At 37.9% G+C, this 18,452-nt stretch overlaps 1 protein-coding gene across 1 annotated transcript; it reads right to left on the bottom strand.

The window, feature by feature from the left end:
• LOC4330237 (tripeptidyl-peptidase 2-like) lies at positions 1-17,396 on the bottom strand. The gene is made up of 34 exons (NM_001416816.1): positions 16,711-17,396; positions 15,933-16,011; positions 15,767-15,840; positions 15,301-15,410; positions 15,140-15,220; positions 14,730-14,816; positions 14,506-14,648; positions 13,849-13,999; positions 13,650-13,772; positions 13,300-13,383; positions 13,027-13,214; positions 11,845-12,019; positions 11,616-11,737; positions 11,435-11,514; positions 11,155-11,213; positions 10,670-10,824; positions 9,887-10,065; positions 8,583-8,695; positions 8,332-8,502; positions 8,065-8,193; positions 7,889-7,989; positions 7,686-7,803; positions 6,927-7,006; positions 5,443-5,515; positions 4,795-4,880; positions 4,669-4,720; positions 4,393-4,524; positions 4,117-4,185; positions 3,741-3,833; positions 2,844-2,939; positions 1,937-2,035; positions 1,759-1,851; positions 1,137-1,286; positions 1-354 (listed from the first exon to the last, which is right to left on the bottom strand). Exons 1-34 carry the CDS (start codon positions 17,084-17,086, stop codon positions 196-198), a joined length of 4,080 nt encoding a protein of 1,359 aa, NP_001403745.1. The 5' UTR covers positions 17,087-17,396; the 3' UTR covers positions 1-195.
• Positions 17,397-18,452: the final 1,056 nt, after the last annotated feature.

Genomic DNA, 18,452 nt, shown 5'->3' with positions numbered 1-18,452 from the left:
GACAAGCAGACAAAACTGCACAAACCGATGAGCTTAGCAGTAGCAGGCAGCCTTCTTAAGTTCTTATTACCATTTGAAGAAATAAAATACCTAGTGAAAAACTACCAAACCAGCAAGTTTGCTACCAACAATGACAAAAATAGTAAAATACTGAATCCATGGTGATGAAAAATGAGTGAAAAATAGTCCTAACAATTAAAACGGAGGCAAAGATGGGGGAAATCGGACATGCATCCACTGCTTCTCGTAGGCCGATACATGGACCCATCCTATCTCCTCAATCAATTGGATCTTCAAATCATAAAGTCTTTTCTTTGGTTGCTCAGAGTCATCTTGAATCATGTCATTCAGAACCTGTCCACGAATAAAGTTAAGACCAGCAAAGTAGTAGGTGCATCGGAAAAAAATTGGGGGTTAAGATGGCAAGTTAACAAAACTAAGTTTAGAATTTCTAGGATGTCAAGTTGTTTGTTGTTTTTCTTTGGAGAAAGTAGGCATGCCAAAGTCAATCTTCTAATTTTTATTTATGAAAATTGATCGTTTAATTCTGGTGATGTGGTTTCTCGACTATAGCATTTTACATTTCTGCCTTGTTACAAAACAATATATCATGCAGTGCAAATTGAATGATATTCAATAATTTGTTCTCATCAATAACTATAGTCGGTGCAGCTTCTACAAAAACACAGTTGAACCATAGCAAGTGAAAACGGAGCCTGATGCAAACTCTACTCATATCACGATTTAGGCAAAGTGCAATAATCTTACTGTAATAGATTTATTATAGTTCACAAAATTGAGAAACTCAACAAGATCAGTAAGTTCTACTGACCAAAACGAGTTAAGGGAACAGCATTTTACTGAATGTCAAGGACAACCTACAATTTCTGTTGTTTTTGTTAGCAACAATAGATGCCGTGGATTATAATTGCAGCTCAAGTAACATATTCCACAAACATGCAACACACCTCACAAGGCCACAAATCGGGAACTTAGCCCCTTAAACAACCCAATCTACATGTAGATTAATTGGTACTTGGTACAAATGCTAGTTATAGAACTAGCTTCATTTAAAATTAATCATAATTGCAATGCTATGAAAATATTAATGGGTAATTGGTATAGGAAGAATATACCTTCAATGCAGTGCCAAGTCTTCCACAGCGCCTCTCACGCAGGACAGTTAAAGAGCCGTATTTTGTAGTTTTGGCATCAACCCATTTAATTAATTCTTTGTAATTCTCTTCAAAAACATCTTTAGCAGATGCCTCAGTTGACTCATCAGTCTGTCATCAAATAAAGAATTAAGAATCTTACTTTACACAAAGCAAAACTTCTATGCTTGGAGAACACAAAGTACCTCAATAGTGTCAATACATAAACAGTTGTATACATATATAGACTAGGCAAGGTTCTCGAGGGGTCTGAGAACGTAATAGGCCCAAGCAAACCATACTTAACATAAATCTTACCATCCTAAGAAGGGCAAGGAAAGAATAAAGTGAAGGAATATTTGTCACGGTGGTATTAAATTTACATACTGGCTTAGAACAAGTAGTATGTTAAGCCACAATTTAGCTTACAAAGCTGGCACAAGGTTTTCAAGCATTAGAAATGTATTATATAAGAGTACTCTGGTGAAGCCAGGCCCAGGTGGCAGATTGGTCTACTTATGGCAATTGACACTATTACATAATTGTACTATAAAGATATGACAATAAGGTGAATATATGTATAAAGTACATGGAAGATGCTGACCTTTAGCGACTCAATCTCTGCCAATGCAAGACCCTTTTGGTATAGTGCATCAGCCAACTGGTCTCGTGTTTCTTCCATCTTTTTCTTATTTTTCTATCAGTCAGCAGCAGATTTCAGCTAAGCAGAACAGTGCGAGCACATTTGATTACAAATGCTAGTAATTAAATAATCTATTTACCTGTGCCTCTTCATCTTCAGGATCTGGTTTAAGGGACAAAGACTTTGCCAGATCCTCTTTATCAATACTGTCCACAACCTCATCAGCTGCAGCTATAATCTTAAGACCAGGAACATAAAAAAAATTTCAGAAGGGTTCATTTAAAAAAGTCAAAATACAATAGATGTATTGTGTGGCAACGATTACTGAAAGTCAAGTGAAAATTCACTTCGATGTAGAAGTAATTAATATTTATCTACAGTTTTGGGTTTTTCTAGCAATAAATGATATGATATAATTTAATCTGACAGAGTAATGTACTAATCTCCTCCCAAATGTCAAAACTGCCTGAAGGAATAGTGAAGAGATTGAATTATCTTTAGCTACCAGGCTCTGACGTGGAAAAGAAACAAGTTTGAACATAGATTTCGAGTTCTCAATAGCCCTTTGTCTTTCAAAATATGGTTAATAAATGACCTTGGCAATTTTATCAAACAGATATATAGCTATGCTTCATGTGAAAGACGCAAACCATTGACTGAGTGTTGGCTAATACCAGTGCACACAAGTTGGTTTGATAGACTTAAAACAGTAAAGGCTCCTGATTTTCAGATCAAACATTGCTGAGTCTTGGCAGCATGCCTGATGCCTGTTTTTCCACAGGAGTATCCTCTACTGGAAAGAATTAGACACACGGTAACATTCTATTGCATAAAGACTGTATCAACTAACTAATCAGCTCATTTAGTAAAAGACATTGGAATTTGGAGCATTGGACATAGTAATGATTTACAAAAAAAAAAAAAAAAAAACCAAAAACCTGCTCAATGTTGTCCAGCCATAGATGTGGTAAAATTGTTTGAACATTTTTTTTATTCAACATAGTAAGATGCAGGGAAACATAAAATGAAAAGGAAATATTAATTACCTCTTTTTGATGGCTAAACTTATCATCTGAAGTTGCTTTCTGAACTATGCATTCCAAAATTTTGGCAAGCAAAGGTGTATACTTGGGATACTCTGGCTGCAATATGCAATAATGGTTAAGGTGATTTAATTGACATTGGAGAATATAAACAAATGTAGCTCATAATTTTTATAATAAAATGGCACAATTTAACATGTTAGGCAATAAAAATTCAAATTACATTGATATCATTGTCTTTCTTTATTGTAACATCTTAGCATTAATTAAAAATAACTAAGATTACATGTACCACTGTAATCACAATTCTGCAAACTACAGATGCTCATAAATAAAACTAATAAATAAGGAAAACAAACTAGAGTCGACATCAAGTTTTGTTATGAATCTGCAAACTACAAATATTTCCAGCAGTCAGACGAGATTGAGGCTCGAACTGCAGCGGCTGGGCAAGCTCAAGACCTGAGACCTGACTGGTCATGCCTGGTGAGCTCAATGGGGTGGCGAGAGTCTCCATGGCAACCATGGCTGATCTCATTTGAGATAGGGAATGGGTTGTAGGAGGAAGAAAGCAAAGGGTACTGTTGGTATTCCACATCTTTCTTTCCAGATAAAAAAAAAAGAGAAAACCAACAGAAGTTTTGATTTTGACGGAATGCTAAATAGAAGAACGAAGGTAACCTTTGGTGCTAATAAGGCGAACTGCAAGCTTTCAGTATTATAAAATTAAAATTGTGACCTTTGGATGCTAAAGGACCACTTTTTTGGCATATTGTTAACAAAGTGATGCATTTAAGTTTAACACCATGTATATAACAATAAAATAATCATGTCTGGTCTTTCTTAGTGTGATAACAAATCATAGGATAAATATGACTAAGGAAGAGAAGCTGTTGCTACCTTAAGAGAAGCAACAAGTGCCGTCCAAGAAGACTTGTCATCCTCAGTTTCTTGATTAAAGCCAGAAAGGAACTTTATCTTGGTGTCTCGAACCTGATCAATCAATTTAATGTCAAGACAGTATTATTCCCTACGATTTTATATTGCAATCAGAAATACCATTTTACCTAAAATAAATTAACTTAAAACAGGTAGAAGTTATGATTCTTTCTAAGTAGCTTAAGTCCACAACAATCTATCCAACACAAATTCGTCATTAATGATCAGTTGCATGCATATAGAATTTATTTACTTTCTACCAAGAAACATCTTCCGAAAAGAACACTTCATATAAGATAATGAGTTCAAAGGACCTTAAGGACTAAAGTGCTCCTACCTCGTCATCCAATCTCTCTGAAATACTCTTTCTTCCAGATGAAACTCCCTTTTCTTTATCATTATCAACCTGCAAGTCTTAGACAATCATCATATAAGTTGAATATGAAATAGAATGATGAGAGTGAAAATATACAGAGGGAAAATACTTAGGGTCCTATGATGATCTTGAATATGGATTTAAACCTGAACTTGCAGTATAGCATATTATACAAGACCACAAAAACAGCAATGCTGATAGTGAAACAAAAAGGGAACCAGCATCTGGTACACTGACCTTTGATGGTGGAATGAGATACGAGATACTATAAGATGCTGGAGCATGCTGGTTTTGGTCATCTTTCTTGCTGAAAGAGCTTACCGCACCATAGGTAATTGACCCAACCAAAACAGACCCAGGTAGAACATTCTGCCATACAAATATGGTACAATTCAGCATATTAAACCAAAAAGTTTAAGACAGATATGGTGGTTAACTGGTCATCTAAATACAGAGACTGATACATCGTAAAAAAAAAATCTAATCAAGTTATACACCATCAAGACACTGTACCTTTGGAAGTTTTTCTCTAGATGGTGGACCCACATAGAATGCTTCTGGTTCTCTAAAAAATTAAACATTGGTGGTGTCAAAGTGTTATTCTAATAATAGAGTAGTGAACATTTGAATAGGAAGTACCCTGGAACTAAAATAGAGGATTTGAAGGTGCCATTTCCAACTGTAGGGCCATCAGGTTCAGAGTAGAAACTCAATTGAATGAAATCCTGCAATAAGATTAACATATACATCAATACTGGATAGGTGACTTTTAAAAATAAATGTGCACAATCTGTGATAAGCACCAAATAGCTTGCATAATATCTAAACAAGCGAGAGAGCGATCCCCATCCCCCCCCCCCAACAAAATTTAACAGTAACAAGAAAATGTTTCAAAACATTCCAGAAGAACTTATGCTCTATCCCTGTTTCCACAATAACCTGATTAGTACAATACTCCTCTATAGGACTGCAATTGCATATGTGCAACCTACATAATAATGATAGAAGTTTTGGTGGTGGTGCAATATGCACAAATCACAGGATAATATTAGATGTTAATGTACACAACTCTAGTGCTTACACATGATAATTCACACTTCACAGCATTTTTGACTGGCTAAATTTCCATAGTTACCACCCATACCCCCAAAACTGAAATGACATGGGGTTTGTTTGGTGAAAGAGATGATGTTATTTATAATCAACAACATTTACATGCCCTCAATAAAGCATGCAATTAAAATATGAAATGAGTCTCGTACTCATTAACAATATAGGACACAATACCTTTTTCTCTAGCTTCCTCTCGATAAATAGAACCAACTGCTTCAGTTTCTCCAATAACTGCACATTGTCATGCCTACACCATCCATTAGACAAATTCACGCAATAAACCATATTTTTTTACTGAAGCAACAAAACATAGAGTACGATCTATGAAATTGTCAAAAACAACCAACATAAGATAACTCTGCAAATCTACAATTGAAAAGATACCAAAAATACCATATGGTGGGTGCAAAGAAATGTCTCTTTTCTTATGTGTATTTTATCATAATAATGATTTTATATCTATCATTTATTTGCAAATTGAACCACATCACCATGGCACAATCACTAAGAAAAGCCCTAAAGAATGCCAAGGAAGGCTGGACCGCGATGGATAAGGAAAAGGAACCATTTTCAGGGATATGCTTACTTTTTGGTGTAGACTGATTATTTACTACTACCTGCATCCCAAAATAACTTCATTCCATCTTCCACCCATTCTAATTCATTTTTTACCTCCTGCATTCTTTCACTCATTCCATTCCAGTTCAAAGTTTGAAAATTTAGCTACAGTTCTGAACTTTCGATTCTTGTGTATAACTAGATCAGCACATTTAGTTCTTGGAGTTAGGATTCTATACTAGTAAGTCTGCCTACCATACTTATTCCGTTGGGTCCATTAAATTTGCCCCCTTTGGAGGAGAATTTGGAAGACTTGGGCCCCTCTTTGCTGCAAATTCTTCATGTGGTTGGCGGTGAATAATTGATGTTGGACATTGGACCATCTTGCCAAATTTGGAATGCCACATCCGGATGCTTTCCCTTTGTGCAATCAAGATGGAGTCAATGCAACACATCTTGGTGTCTTCGCCCGTCAAGTATGGTTCCTAGTCCTGGAAAAGATGGGATTGGTGGCAGCAGCGCCCCAACCTTCGGCAACCCGCTTTTCTAGTTGGTGGTCCAAGCTAGTCAAGGATGTTACTAAGAAGACAAAGAAAGGATTGAACTCCTTAATTATCCTAGTGGCATGGGAAATTGCATATTCCACAATGCCACACCCAAAATGTTGCGGTTGTCTTGCAAGCAGTAGCAAGAGAGAGTGTTATTTGGTGTATGGCTGGTGCCAAGGCTCTCAATGAGTTCCTGTTTATGTCACTTCCTTTGGATGGTTAGCTGCTCCTAGGAGATTTTTGTGTTGCATGTCGTTTTTTGTGATGTTTTTTTCTTTCTAGAGGGTTCCTTCTTTGTAGAAGGCTCTGTTGTACATATTTGGTATTTCTGCTTCTTCTTAATGAAATGAAGCGCAAGCCTCTTGCATTTTCGAGAAAAAAGTGTGTACAGATGATGAATGGTTATAGACAAAAACAATAAGTTTACATTAACTTTATCATATCCTAAAAAACAAGTACATCACCACAGGAACAAATTAGAAATAATTCAGAAGGCCTAATATGCATTAGAATGTATGTAACTTTGTAGGTGGGAAACAAGGAAAGTAGTACCTTATGTACAATTGCAGCGTGTATTCACCTTTTGAGAGTTTGACATAATTAGGATAGACGTCACCAGAAGAGTAGACACACTGTTAACACAAAAAGAAAAAGTCCTATGCTTGTGATGGGACATCTACTATACAGTTGAACTGAAAAGGGTAGCAAGAGTAACTTCAAGAATTGAGCAGATCATATTGGTTCGATTTTTCTGCCCCCCTATGGATGACATCCTTTTTTGAAGCAAAAAAACAAAAAACATAATTAACTATTTCAAAATTTCCCCCAAAAATCATACTCCCTCCATCCCAAAGTAAACCAAATTTTATACACGAATCTGGACGTAGCCTATGTCCAGATTCGTGTACAAAAGTTAGTTTATTTTGAGACAGAGGGAGTAGATAGTTCTAGTACATAAAGTTTTTAAAATGTATGCAACAAAGTGTGCATGGTGATGGTGCTGTATTTCTTCATTTGGTACCACATCCATTATATCTACTCTTGGGAAAAGAATGTAATAATTGGGAACGCTATGTATAATGCGGATACTGGAGTACTGGACTAAGATATGCCATATACCAATCTAGATGCAGAAGGAAAAAGAAGGGTAAAAATCTTTTTTTAGATAATGGATAAAATCCAGCCTTTGCTTCAACAGAAGCTACAGGCAAAGAATCATCAGTAACTGGAAATCATAATTTAAATCTCCCTATCATAGAAGTGGTACAGAAATTAAAGGAACAAATGTATAAAAATGAAAAAAAAATGTACCTTGTTTGAATCTGATATTCTATAATACTGAGACTCGAACTTGTTATCATATATTCTGTTGTTAAGTAGGGGCACACGGGGCTTTATTTCAGCACCATCCTCTAGTTTGAATTTGTAACTGCAGGGTGTCAGAGAGAGAAATATGAAAACAAATCAAGTACTAACAGGTATGTACAGTATCTCAGAACCTAAACTTAACTCACGTCAGAGTTAGTGCTATGATTTGCTTGCCAGATGGTAATCTATCACGGCTGGGAGGAAGTGAACAAAGATTAGACTCCACTGGTCGATAAGGGGTCTTGACCTGTAATCCATACAAATCAAATATATGTGCAAAGGAGAGTAGCTTACAACAGGCTTCTATAGACTCTATACTAACCTTGTTCAGAGTGGCAACAGGAACAAGCCTCTCTGATGCTAATAGAGATCTAGCAACAACACGCACAGGTGCCTCACTACCATCAAGGCCAATTATTTTCTGATCAACGGATATTCCATGAAACACAATCTGTGAAGTTGTAATGAAATTCATCATAAATATCATTTGATATAAATTGGATGCTATAGAAGTATATTTGCAAATTTAGTTGAACAACCAAGTAAATTTGATATAACTGATCAGAAAATTTTGTCGAGACAAAAGTACCTCAAAATCAACACAGGTAGGTTCATGGCTAGCAATTCCGCTAGACCAGAACTGGGCTATGGACAACTCCAAAGTTAAGCCACCTTCTACAGGAAAACTGAAATTCTTGAGAGAAGGTGAAGAGAAAGTGACAACAGCCTCCCATTTAATAGGTCGCTTCAGTGGACAGATCTGTTATAACAATGTTAGAATTTGCATAAATAAGTCATAGGAATGAAGGTGGGACATTAAGATCACTACTTAGTGAATACCTGAACAGTGTCCAAAAAGAACCTCCTAGGAGTATCAAAGGCTGATGTGCGCATTGTAACTTCCACCCATGAAGCTCCAATAGGCACATTTATGAACCTTCTTTCAATGTGACCTGTCAGAAAAAAGATCAAAATAACTTTTATATCAGAATAGAACAATATTAATTAAATATCTATGTATCAAATTCGATGGAATAATTATTACAGGTTTATTCTGACCATGGTTCAGCATGATAGAACTAATTGTTAAAAAAATGGTGACAGCACAAAACTGGATGATTCACCTCCAAGGAAAAAGGGAGGCAAAGATCAGAAACAAGGGAGCTATAAGCCATAGCTACAAGTGATTCTTAACAAGGGAAAGAACAAGTTGTTTATATGGTTGGCAATTTACAATCGTTGTTGGACAGCGGACCGGCTTGACAAACGAGGGCATCCACCTGCATGTCCCCTTTGTGATCAAGCTGAGGAAACTATTAATCACATTCTAGTCACTTGTGTATGTAGTCGGCAAGTGTGGTGTTTTGTTCTCCAACAGCTTGGCTACTATAACTTTGCACGCCAGGACACTACTAGGTTCGCCTGTTGGTGGTCGAGGACAGTAAGGGGATTGCCTGCTAGTGAGAAGAAGGGGCTCAACTCCTTTATTATCTTGGTTGCTTGGGAGATTTGCAAGCATAGAAACAATTGTGTTTTTAATGGCACTACCCCAAGCATGGATGATGTCCTTCAAGCCATTGCTAGTGAGGGCGCCCTTTGGTGCCTAGCAGGAGCTTCTAAGCTCCGTGATCTTTTGTCTAGGGCTGCAGTGCTAGGTCACTAGGTTTGTTTTGCTTCTTGTGGACGTGTGGTGTTGGTGTTGTACTTCCGGGTGGGTGGGTGTCGGAGTTTATCTCTAACACCGTCCACCTTTTTTCCTCTATCGTAATGAAATGTACGCAGATCTCCTGCGTGTTCTAAAAAAAATTCTTAATAGAACTGATGCAGAAAAGAACACTGTTTTATCTTTTTCTCAAAAGTGCACCCATTTGGCTATGAATCAACTGAAATTCCATTGGATAGTCCTTTTGGGTAGATCTGTGAGGCTAGAAATAAATATAGAAGGTCTATGGAAAGTCAAATCTGCACACAGGTGGAAGTCCAAATGTGAGCCTGTGCAGTTAAAAAAACTCTAAATATTCAAGGTTGTAGAGAACTGTAACAAGTGTGCATACAAAAAAAAGCTGAACATAAAGCTATGTAATTTTAGAAAAAAAAACAGAATCACACAATTACAGTAAACAACTGAGAAAAACACTGAGTACCTGACTTAAAGGAAAGATTTGAAAGTGTCAATGCAGGTGGCTCTCCTGATAGAGCAATAGGCTTTATTACAGTGATTGGTACGCGGAAAATAGGTCCACGCCATGGTGCTTTGCAATCTATACCATAAACTTCATAATAGTGAAGGCCGCTGCTGATATTAACAGGATTTACAACAATGCTGCAAAAGGCAAAGGAAAAACACATGAAAATTATGGCGCTTGACAGAATAAGCAGCATACATTATTGATCAGACAATTTACTAATAATATTGCTAGTCCAATTGGATTAGTCCTTGTATCACCTGTTAGTTGTGTCGTTTGACATGACATACATCCTGTTTATAACTGAAGAGACATCGTAAGTTATATACTCCCTCCGTACCAAAATAAAACCATTTGTACATGAATCTGGAGATAGCCTATGTCCAGATTCATGTACAAATGTTGATTTATTTTGGGAAGGAGGGAGTATGCTCTAGTGGTGATGTATTTTTTCAGTGAAGTTCTCTTTCAACAAAATATATTTTCAGCAAAGTCAGGTTGCTACTTGCATGGAAGTTAAGCATCATTGATCAACTTCAAAGGACGTGAATTGAATATACACAATCATGGACTATGAAGTAGATGAGTTATATAACGAAGTGTATATGACATGTGTGTGTTCTTATGAACTTGAGATCTCAGCAAATATGGTCAACACCAATAAGTTCATTTTACTAGTATTATTTTACTGAAATGAAGAGTGGCAAAAAATCATATAGCTTAAACAGACAAGGTACTAACTTGAAAGTGCGCCCATTGTTTGTCACCATTATGTACTCAGGAATTTTGATGACAGAGCTATCAGTGGAATGCAGCTGCAGGCACTCCTCAAATGGAACCAATTGCTCCATGTTACTTGCATCCTCATGAAATTTTGGGTCTAGTTGAACAGTCCACTGTAAAGCAAAACATACAATTAATTTCGGTGATCTATAAAATTGGCAAAGTCGGTACAGTTCAAATGTATGTGCTTCTCTACAGAGTGCATACACAAAGTGTTAAAAGTAAAACTTAAAAGTGTTACCCTTATTGATCATAAAGGAGTTCTATAAATCTAGGCTATTATTGATCAAGTATGGGGATGATGGAAAAACTTTTCTCTAACCTTATTGATCATAAAGGGTTTCTGCGAATCTAGGGAGTAGGTCAAGTACAGGGATCATCAAGGGCCACTTGGGAGGGAGGACATGAAATCCAAGCAAGTCGGCAGGAAATCAGGAACTAACCTCACTTGTTTGCCGGCATGTGTTACTCCCACGTAGATATATTCCTCTAAGTTTAGAAGCTGTAAACATGGTATTAATTATCATATATATAGAAAAGATACCAACTCAATATTAATATTACTGATGTTTACAAGCTTTGTCCTGTAACAGGCCCAAAATTTACTCTACTTGTTACAGGACAAAGCTTGTATATTCATAAAATGTTTACTTCAAAATAAAGACTCTTTTTGTACAGTTTGTGAGGAGATCAGATGAATAGTATAAATAGAAATATACTTACTTGGCTTGCCCACTTGATTGATTGATATTCTATAAGAAACAAGTGGCAATTCCTTAGCCTGTTGAGCATATTCAAAAGCCCTGACAAAGCAAAAGAAATATGGCATCAACTAAAAATTCAACATCCCTAAATTAAAGGCATCATCCTCGTAGAGCATAATATAAACAAGTTTTATTCTTACCTATCAACTTGCAAAAGCCCATGCCCTGTGGTTAGCTTCTCCTCAGGCACATCACTTATTGATGCAGCTGTATTCTCAATTGCCTTCCTCACAGTATAAGGGCTTAATGGAATGCCTTCAGCCTACAATGTATCCTTCATTAACATAACTATGTTTTTGTTCGCATTGCTTTACTGAACATCCAAAACGTTGATCACATTACTTAATGGAAAATTGATGGCATACAAACCTTCATGGCACTAACAAGAAGAGCAACCCCACCGCAGGCAGAAGGTGATGACATGGAAGTTCCATTCATGAGCATGCGAGACTGAAGTGTCCATGTTGGTACAGGAGCCACTGCTCCACCCGGTGCACTAATGGAGACACCAAGATCCCCGTCAGCAGTAGGACCTCGGCTAGACCTAACAAATCCAACCACACCACACATGTCAATTTCAAACAACAAATTTAATGTTACTACGTAAAGGCAGGCACAGTTCAAATAAACTATATTTTAAGTCAATAAAAGAGATGTAAAAATCTAGGCAGTAGGAAAATTCACTACCTACCTTATCGGAGGCAAGAAAGTAAAACATTTCCTCTCTTATTCATCTTTCTAACAATGTACTCCCTCTGTCCGATAAAAAACACAATTCTAGCTATGAATCTAGACACGTGCGTGTCCAGATTCATAGCTAGGATTGGTCTTTTTTGGGGGACGGAGGGTGTATTGCACTAGAGGCAATACGAAGTGTAGTGTGAACTATGTGGAAAGACTAATGAATAAACAAATGTGGTAATTGGGAATCTCATGATGACAAGACAAGGTTTGCACCATGTAGATTCTATGAGACCGCAACAAAATTACAGGTATGAGCAACGATGTAGCAAGGGTTCCAAACATAAGTAACCATCATCCTCGTGGTGAGGCACATTACTGCTTGACAATTAGTGCAAATGCTTTTCCTTAAACCTAACGAGAAAAATCAGAAAAGCATGTTGTGCCAACACATAAAGCCTTGAGTTCCTTCAGAAAGACACAGGACAATATGGTCAGCCATTCCTTTATCTCTATTTGAAGTTTTTAAGTTTCTAACTTTTTTATTAAAGCAAAAAACTGTGTGGATCCCTATTACAGTGACTTAGAACTTATCCTTTTCCATATTCTGTTCAGTTTTGCTAATTTTGGAACATAAGGCAAATTTCCTATGCAGAGAGATTATAGTAAAACATGAGCGCAACTCCTCGAGTGAGCCATGAAAGAGCACCCATCAATCCAAATGTTCAGTGCTCAAAATATACACTCATATCATGGTTTATCTAGACAAAGTTGCCTCGTAAAAAGAACAGCGGTCAGTTTTAGTTTCTGGAAAGGTTCAGGACTTGAGGTTGGGGAGTAACATGATAGTATTAGGGACTGGTCGCATACCATGTGTACTCCATCCCCTCAGCTGGTGCTTGTACGACACAGTGAGCTCCAGCAGCCATAGCTGGTGAGACATAAGCGCCAACGCCAATAATGCTTGAACTAGTACCACCAGGAGCACCGACAGTGTTTAAAGCAGGACCATTGTTTCCAGCACTACTAATAAATATAATACGATGCTTGTCTACAACCTGTGAAACAGTATAAAGCTCCAGTTAAGATTTTACAGAGCATTCTAGGCATGGATAAGAAATAACACCACATTAAAGGACCCACCTCACTAGCAAGATCAATAAATCTGCCATAGTCAGGAAGAAGGGTAGGCTCTCCATAGCTCATGTTAATCAGATCACATTTGTGCTGGATAAACAACAAATAAAGGAGGCATTAAAGAAAAAATAAAGTAACTGAAGTTCAAGACGTGAATGGTAGTGAATAAAGAAAAACTTAAATATCAAGTAGAACAAGAGGTAATACATGTTTTGATCGAATCATTGATCCTCAAGCACTGAGCACTTAGTTGGGATGTATTTACAAAATAATTGCATTGAACAGAACAGATTCAAGTACATTTTGTTATTTATTCTGATGAATTGATACAAAAAAAACTAAGGAAGCGTAATCACCTCTACTGCAGCTATCAAGGCCCTAACCAGGCCTGTCCCTGTCTCCATTGATCCTAAACGGGTATCGCCAATCTTGCAGGAAATCAGTTGTGCACCCGGTGCAACTCCATTGAGCAAAGGTTCCTGTTTAAAGACATTGTCAACAGATCAGTGCCATTATAATTTTCATAAAATGAAAATCAAAGAGTCAAGGACATACATCAGGATGAAAAGCAGCTGCAATGCCCGCAACATGGGTAGCATGAGGAGAGCAATCAGTTACTATACTAACAAGGTTTCCATCATCGTAAATGTTTGCTACAAAAGAGCAAGCATCTAATTTGCTAAAAATCCCAAACTTCCGCTCAAGTCTGCAGATAATTTTAAATAAATCAGGAACACAACACATTGAAGATAACCTTTCAGTTTGTACATCTAACATGGATGGATGGAATAAGATAAGATACAAGATCAGCATCTTGTACTCTAAACAATAAGTGAAACATGGGTAATACAATGTTTATGCACTTCATAATAAAGTACTATTTCATATTTGATCACCGTCTTCTAGGTCTCTGACTCTACATGAGATGCATGCAGTTTCATAAGTTCAAATTGGGCAGCAGGTCCAGTCAGAAGAAGGGATGCAGCAGGAACAGAATTATAATCGTATAAAACTAAGCGAGAGAGCACACTTTTGATTAAGGGCTTAAAAGAATTAGAGCTTGCATTTCAGAGAAGTATTCATGTGCCTACAACACACACAAATAGAAAACCAACAAATAATACATCTGGGATAAGAAATGAGCAATGAACCATGTGTCTGCAAGGAAGGTTCTAATTTACAACATCAATAAGAAAACAAGATTGACCATACCTGTAGTTTGTCAATGGAACAAAATCTGCAAGTTTTCCACAATTTTTGTTGCCCTCAAGGCCCTGGGTATCAACAGCAACCCTCCACACATCACCATCGTGCCATGCAACAATATCAATTACCGGCCCCCTGTCATCGTAACCCTACAGAAACAAAAGTAAGACATATAAAGTAGCAGACGTTGGCTAAAACTTCACCTCATGCTATATGCTCGTTTTCCTTACTTCTGCTTGTTTCCTCAGGTACTCAAGCCTGCTTTGCAGGTCTTCACGAGCCATTTTTTGTTTGGCGTCATCAGATTTACTGTGTTTCTGCAATAATTTTTTAATGGGGTTGAGACAATTCTTGCAGAAAGTGCTCACAATTTTCATAGAAGGTAGTGCAAAGCAGCAAACACTTCCCCTTAATTAATACATTAATTCAAACATTAGCAACACATAGGCCATTTCACATTTACTTTTATTTACATCCTACACTTCAATCATATGCTATATCACAAAAGTTCACAATAATTGACAACAGCAACCGTGCAAACTATCCATAAAGAAACAGACGAAAGACACAGGGTGAATGAAAACTGTAACAGGAGTGAACCTAAAATTCCTAAATGCACTCAAAGAAAGTCATCTCCAACCTTTTCGAATTCATTCAGCTGTTTCAAGGCCTCAGATATTGCTTCTTGGTTGTGCTCGTCCCATTTCTTCTTTCTTTCTTTCTGAAGTCATAATGCGTAAGTTCTTACAAAGATATCTTGTTACAAACCTTCAGAATGCAGGCACCAAGTACAAAGTTTACCTTCAAACGAGAGGTAAGTGTGTCCGTGAAGAGTTCATAGACTAATTTACAGCCAACATGCCACTCTTGAGAAGGGTTCTTCCATGAGGGATTTATAGTCAGATGGGTGCCTGGGTGAAAGCAGAGTTAGCGTATCAGTTAAGGCAGGAACTCAACGTTCAGAATATGGTATTTCTGTAGACATGGGCCCCTGTAAAACACAGTTGATATAGATGATATCTTTAAAACAAATAGAATTGATATCAGAATTAGCATGCTAAAGTTTGATAACAAAGAAAATTTCCACAGAAACTATCATTAAAGGGAAAAAATCATGCGCCAATAGCTTGAAATTCTCCACGCTATATGAATAATATAAATAATGCAGACCTAAACGGTCAATACAAGCAAAATAAACATGCTTCAATAGCTTGAAATTCTCCTATGCATGAATAATGTAAACAAACCAAAAAATTATAAGACCAACCTGAAGCACCAACAATAGAACCATCATCATCAGCTTTCACCACTTTGGACGTGTCAACATCACCACTACCCGTGCTGCACTTAAACACATGTATGTGAATAGGCTGTTGAAGAAGCATGTCAAAAGAAAACCAACAAGCTTCACTATTTCAGAGGGGTTACAGCACCAGTCAATAACATCAAGGATCTTGGGCTTTCCATCTGAAGTAGTCTGCAAACCAGCTGCAGCCGGATCAACTCCAGAATCTGTCACACATACAAGTCAATTGGCAACCATATCTTTTTTTTTTCGAAACCAATAGACCTACAACAATGAAATTATAATAATATATACATATTTGCATGACCAAGTCAGATATATTGCAGATCATCCAAGGACTCAAACCTCTGACAAGTAAATTATATATCAACCTTCCTAAGAAGCATGCATGTAGTTCAGTGGTTGTAATGGCATCTGAATAGTAAAGCTTTCTCCACATGTATAATTGACTGTCTACTAGCGGTATAGTGTCAATTCTGTGAAAACAAACCCAGTTGTCTTTCTTATTTGAAATAGAGACATGTGTGATGTGGCGATGCCCTATACTCCAACATCAATTGGACAAGTAAGGGAAATTTGGTTCTACAAGTGAATGCTTCTACATTCACATCAAAACAGATTCTATTAATGCCACATCATTCCCACAAAATTCAGTTAGCTCTTTGATGAGCGATCGGTCTCACACGATGAACATTGCATCGATGGGCATAAATTGCCATTATCAATAGTAATGCAGTATCTACACAAGTCGCAGGGGCCATCGAACTGAGCCAGTAAAACCCACAGCAACAAGCTAAACTAGACTTAGAGTACCGAACCACTCAACGAATTCCAATCTCCAGCCTCGGAGATGCATAAACAAAACCTTAACGTGGTCGGCGAAGAGCAGGGGAGAGGTTGCTCACCGAAGATGGCGATGAGCGCGCCGCGGCCGTCGTACTCGGGATGCGCGGCGAGGAAGCGGTCGACGCCGATCTCCTTCTTCGGCATCAGCGACTCGAGGAACGAGGGCTCGGTGAGGCGGAACCCACCCGCTGCAGCGGTCGTCCCCTCGGCGGCGGAAGGCGGCGAGGAGGACGAGGAAGGCATCGCTCTAGGCGCGACGCCCGCGCTAGGGCTCGGGCCGCCTCGAGTCGTAGTCGAAGCCGCCGCGACGTTGGAGGCTGCGGCGGGGACGGACCAGGCGGAGACTGCGAGGAGGAGGCGCAGGTGGGCGACCGGTTTATGTAGCGCTGCGGCTGCTGCTGCGGTCACGGAGCTCCTCCCCCGCAAGTGCCACATGAGGTGGCCCGGGCCGATTCACTCACGTTTATCGATTTGAGTTCTTTTCAGTCTCAGTTTGTCTTAATTTAGTCCGGTTTAGCCGGGGAATCTGCGTGGAAAGCACGGCTTTAATTTGACACGATGATGAGGCAATGAGTGTATTGAGTGGACTAACTTTTAGCTGTGACGGATAAAGTTGGAGACTGCTACACTCACTGCCGCAGCAATGGCGAATTGGGGCTCTGCTCGCCGGCGGCGGAGGGCGGAGGCTGAGGCCTTGGACGCTAGCTGCTGCCGGTGCCTGGTGGTTGGCTTGGGCCTTGGGGGTACAGCAGCGTGGCTGATGCTGGGCAGATATTTCCCGCGTGGCTGGTGCTGGATTCTCTATAAAATAAAGAATATGGTTTCTTAAAGAGTTCAGAACAAATATTAAATCCTAAGTATGTTGTGTTTATGGTAATTTTGGTGATGGGTAGGTTGAGCCACGGCTAATAAGCCGTCGAAAAATAAATGAGACAACCCGAAAATTTTAAGATCAGACTTATACTTCTATTCTAAAATGTCAAAAGCCATGGCCGAATATTAGAAAACAATGAAAAAAAAGGCTAAAATATACTCCAAAATTAACTTCTAAATTCTGGCTACGTTTGATAAGCCAATAGGCAGATAGTGATAGATTTAGTGTTTTCGTTGCAACGTATGGAAGCTTTGCTAATGTTTTTTTCTAAAAAAAGAAGTCAAGCATATATGACCTTGATGGAACCGTAACTTTATAGGAAAACTCTTCCTTCCTTAATAGAAAGTAATTAGTTTTACTCATCTTGGTTTTTTTCATCCCAAATATAAGAAACAACTACTACTAACGCAAAAAAACAGAAAAAAAAATATCACATTTTTATTTGTATCACTCTAATAAATATAATATATGTATCGAGGGTGAAAGATTTAAAAAATAAATTCATGGGAGAGGAATATGGTAATATATTACATGCATACATTTGTGTCTTATATTATGAAATATATATATATATATAAGTTAAGCATTAGTATATTTTAGGTGGAGGAAGTACTTCTGAGTTCAATGGGTGTGTTCGGCTGCCCAACTGCAGTGGCTATGGTAGAAATTATGTGTTGCTATTGTAGCTACTGGCTACTATCTAGTAGTCACATCGAACAGGCCCAATGCACATAAATGAAACTTAATCCAAGCACTACACTGCAACATAGGAAAAGAGTGGTGTAATATTGTAACAAAGCAAATAATTAACAAATTTGCTTACAGCTAATCTGAATGTATAGTTTATAGTTTTAATTTAACTGAGATTTATTTGCAGGTTTAATATCTAGTGGTGCTCACTGTTCGAAATGAAAATCCCAGTATCGG

This window comes from Oryza sativa, chromosome 2, assembly GCF_034140825.1.
Source record: "Oryza sativa Japonica Group chromosome 2, ASM3414082v1".
Lineage (NCBI taxonomy): Eukaryota > Viridiplantae > Streptophyta > Magnoliopsida > Poales > Poaceae > Oryza > Oryza sativa.
This window is presented reverse-complemented; position numbering and strand designations above follow the sequence as displayed.

What these genes read in the sequence shown, in the direction of transcription:
- LOC4330237 (NM_001416816.1), bottom strand. Translation starts at nt 17,086, where the DNA reads ATGTGGCACTTGCGGGGGAGGAGCTCCGTGACCGCAGCAGCAGCCGCA. An exon ending in GTTCCATTGACAAACTACAG is followed by an intron (nt 14,000 to 14,505) that starts GTATGGTCAATC and finishes AATTATCTGCAG; the next exon opens with ACTTGAGCGGAAGTTTGGGA. An exon ending in TCCTCTATTTTAGTTCCAGG is followed by an intron (nt 4,721 to 4,794) that starts GTACTTCCTATT and finishes TTAATTTTTTAG; the next exon opens with AGAACCAGAAGCATTCTATG.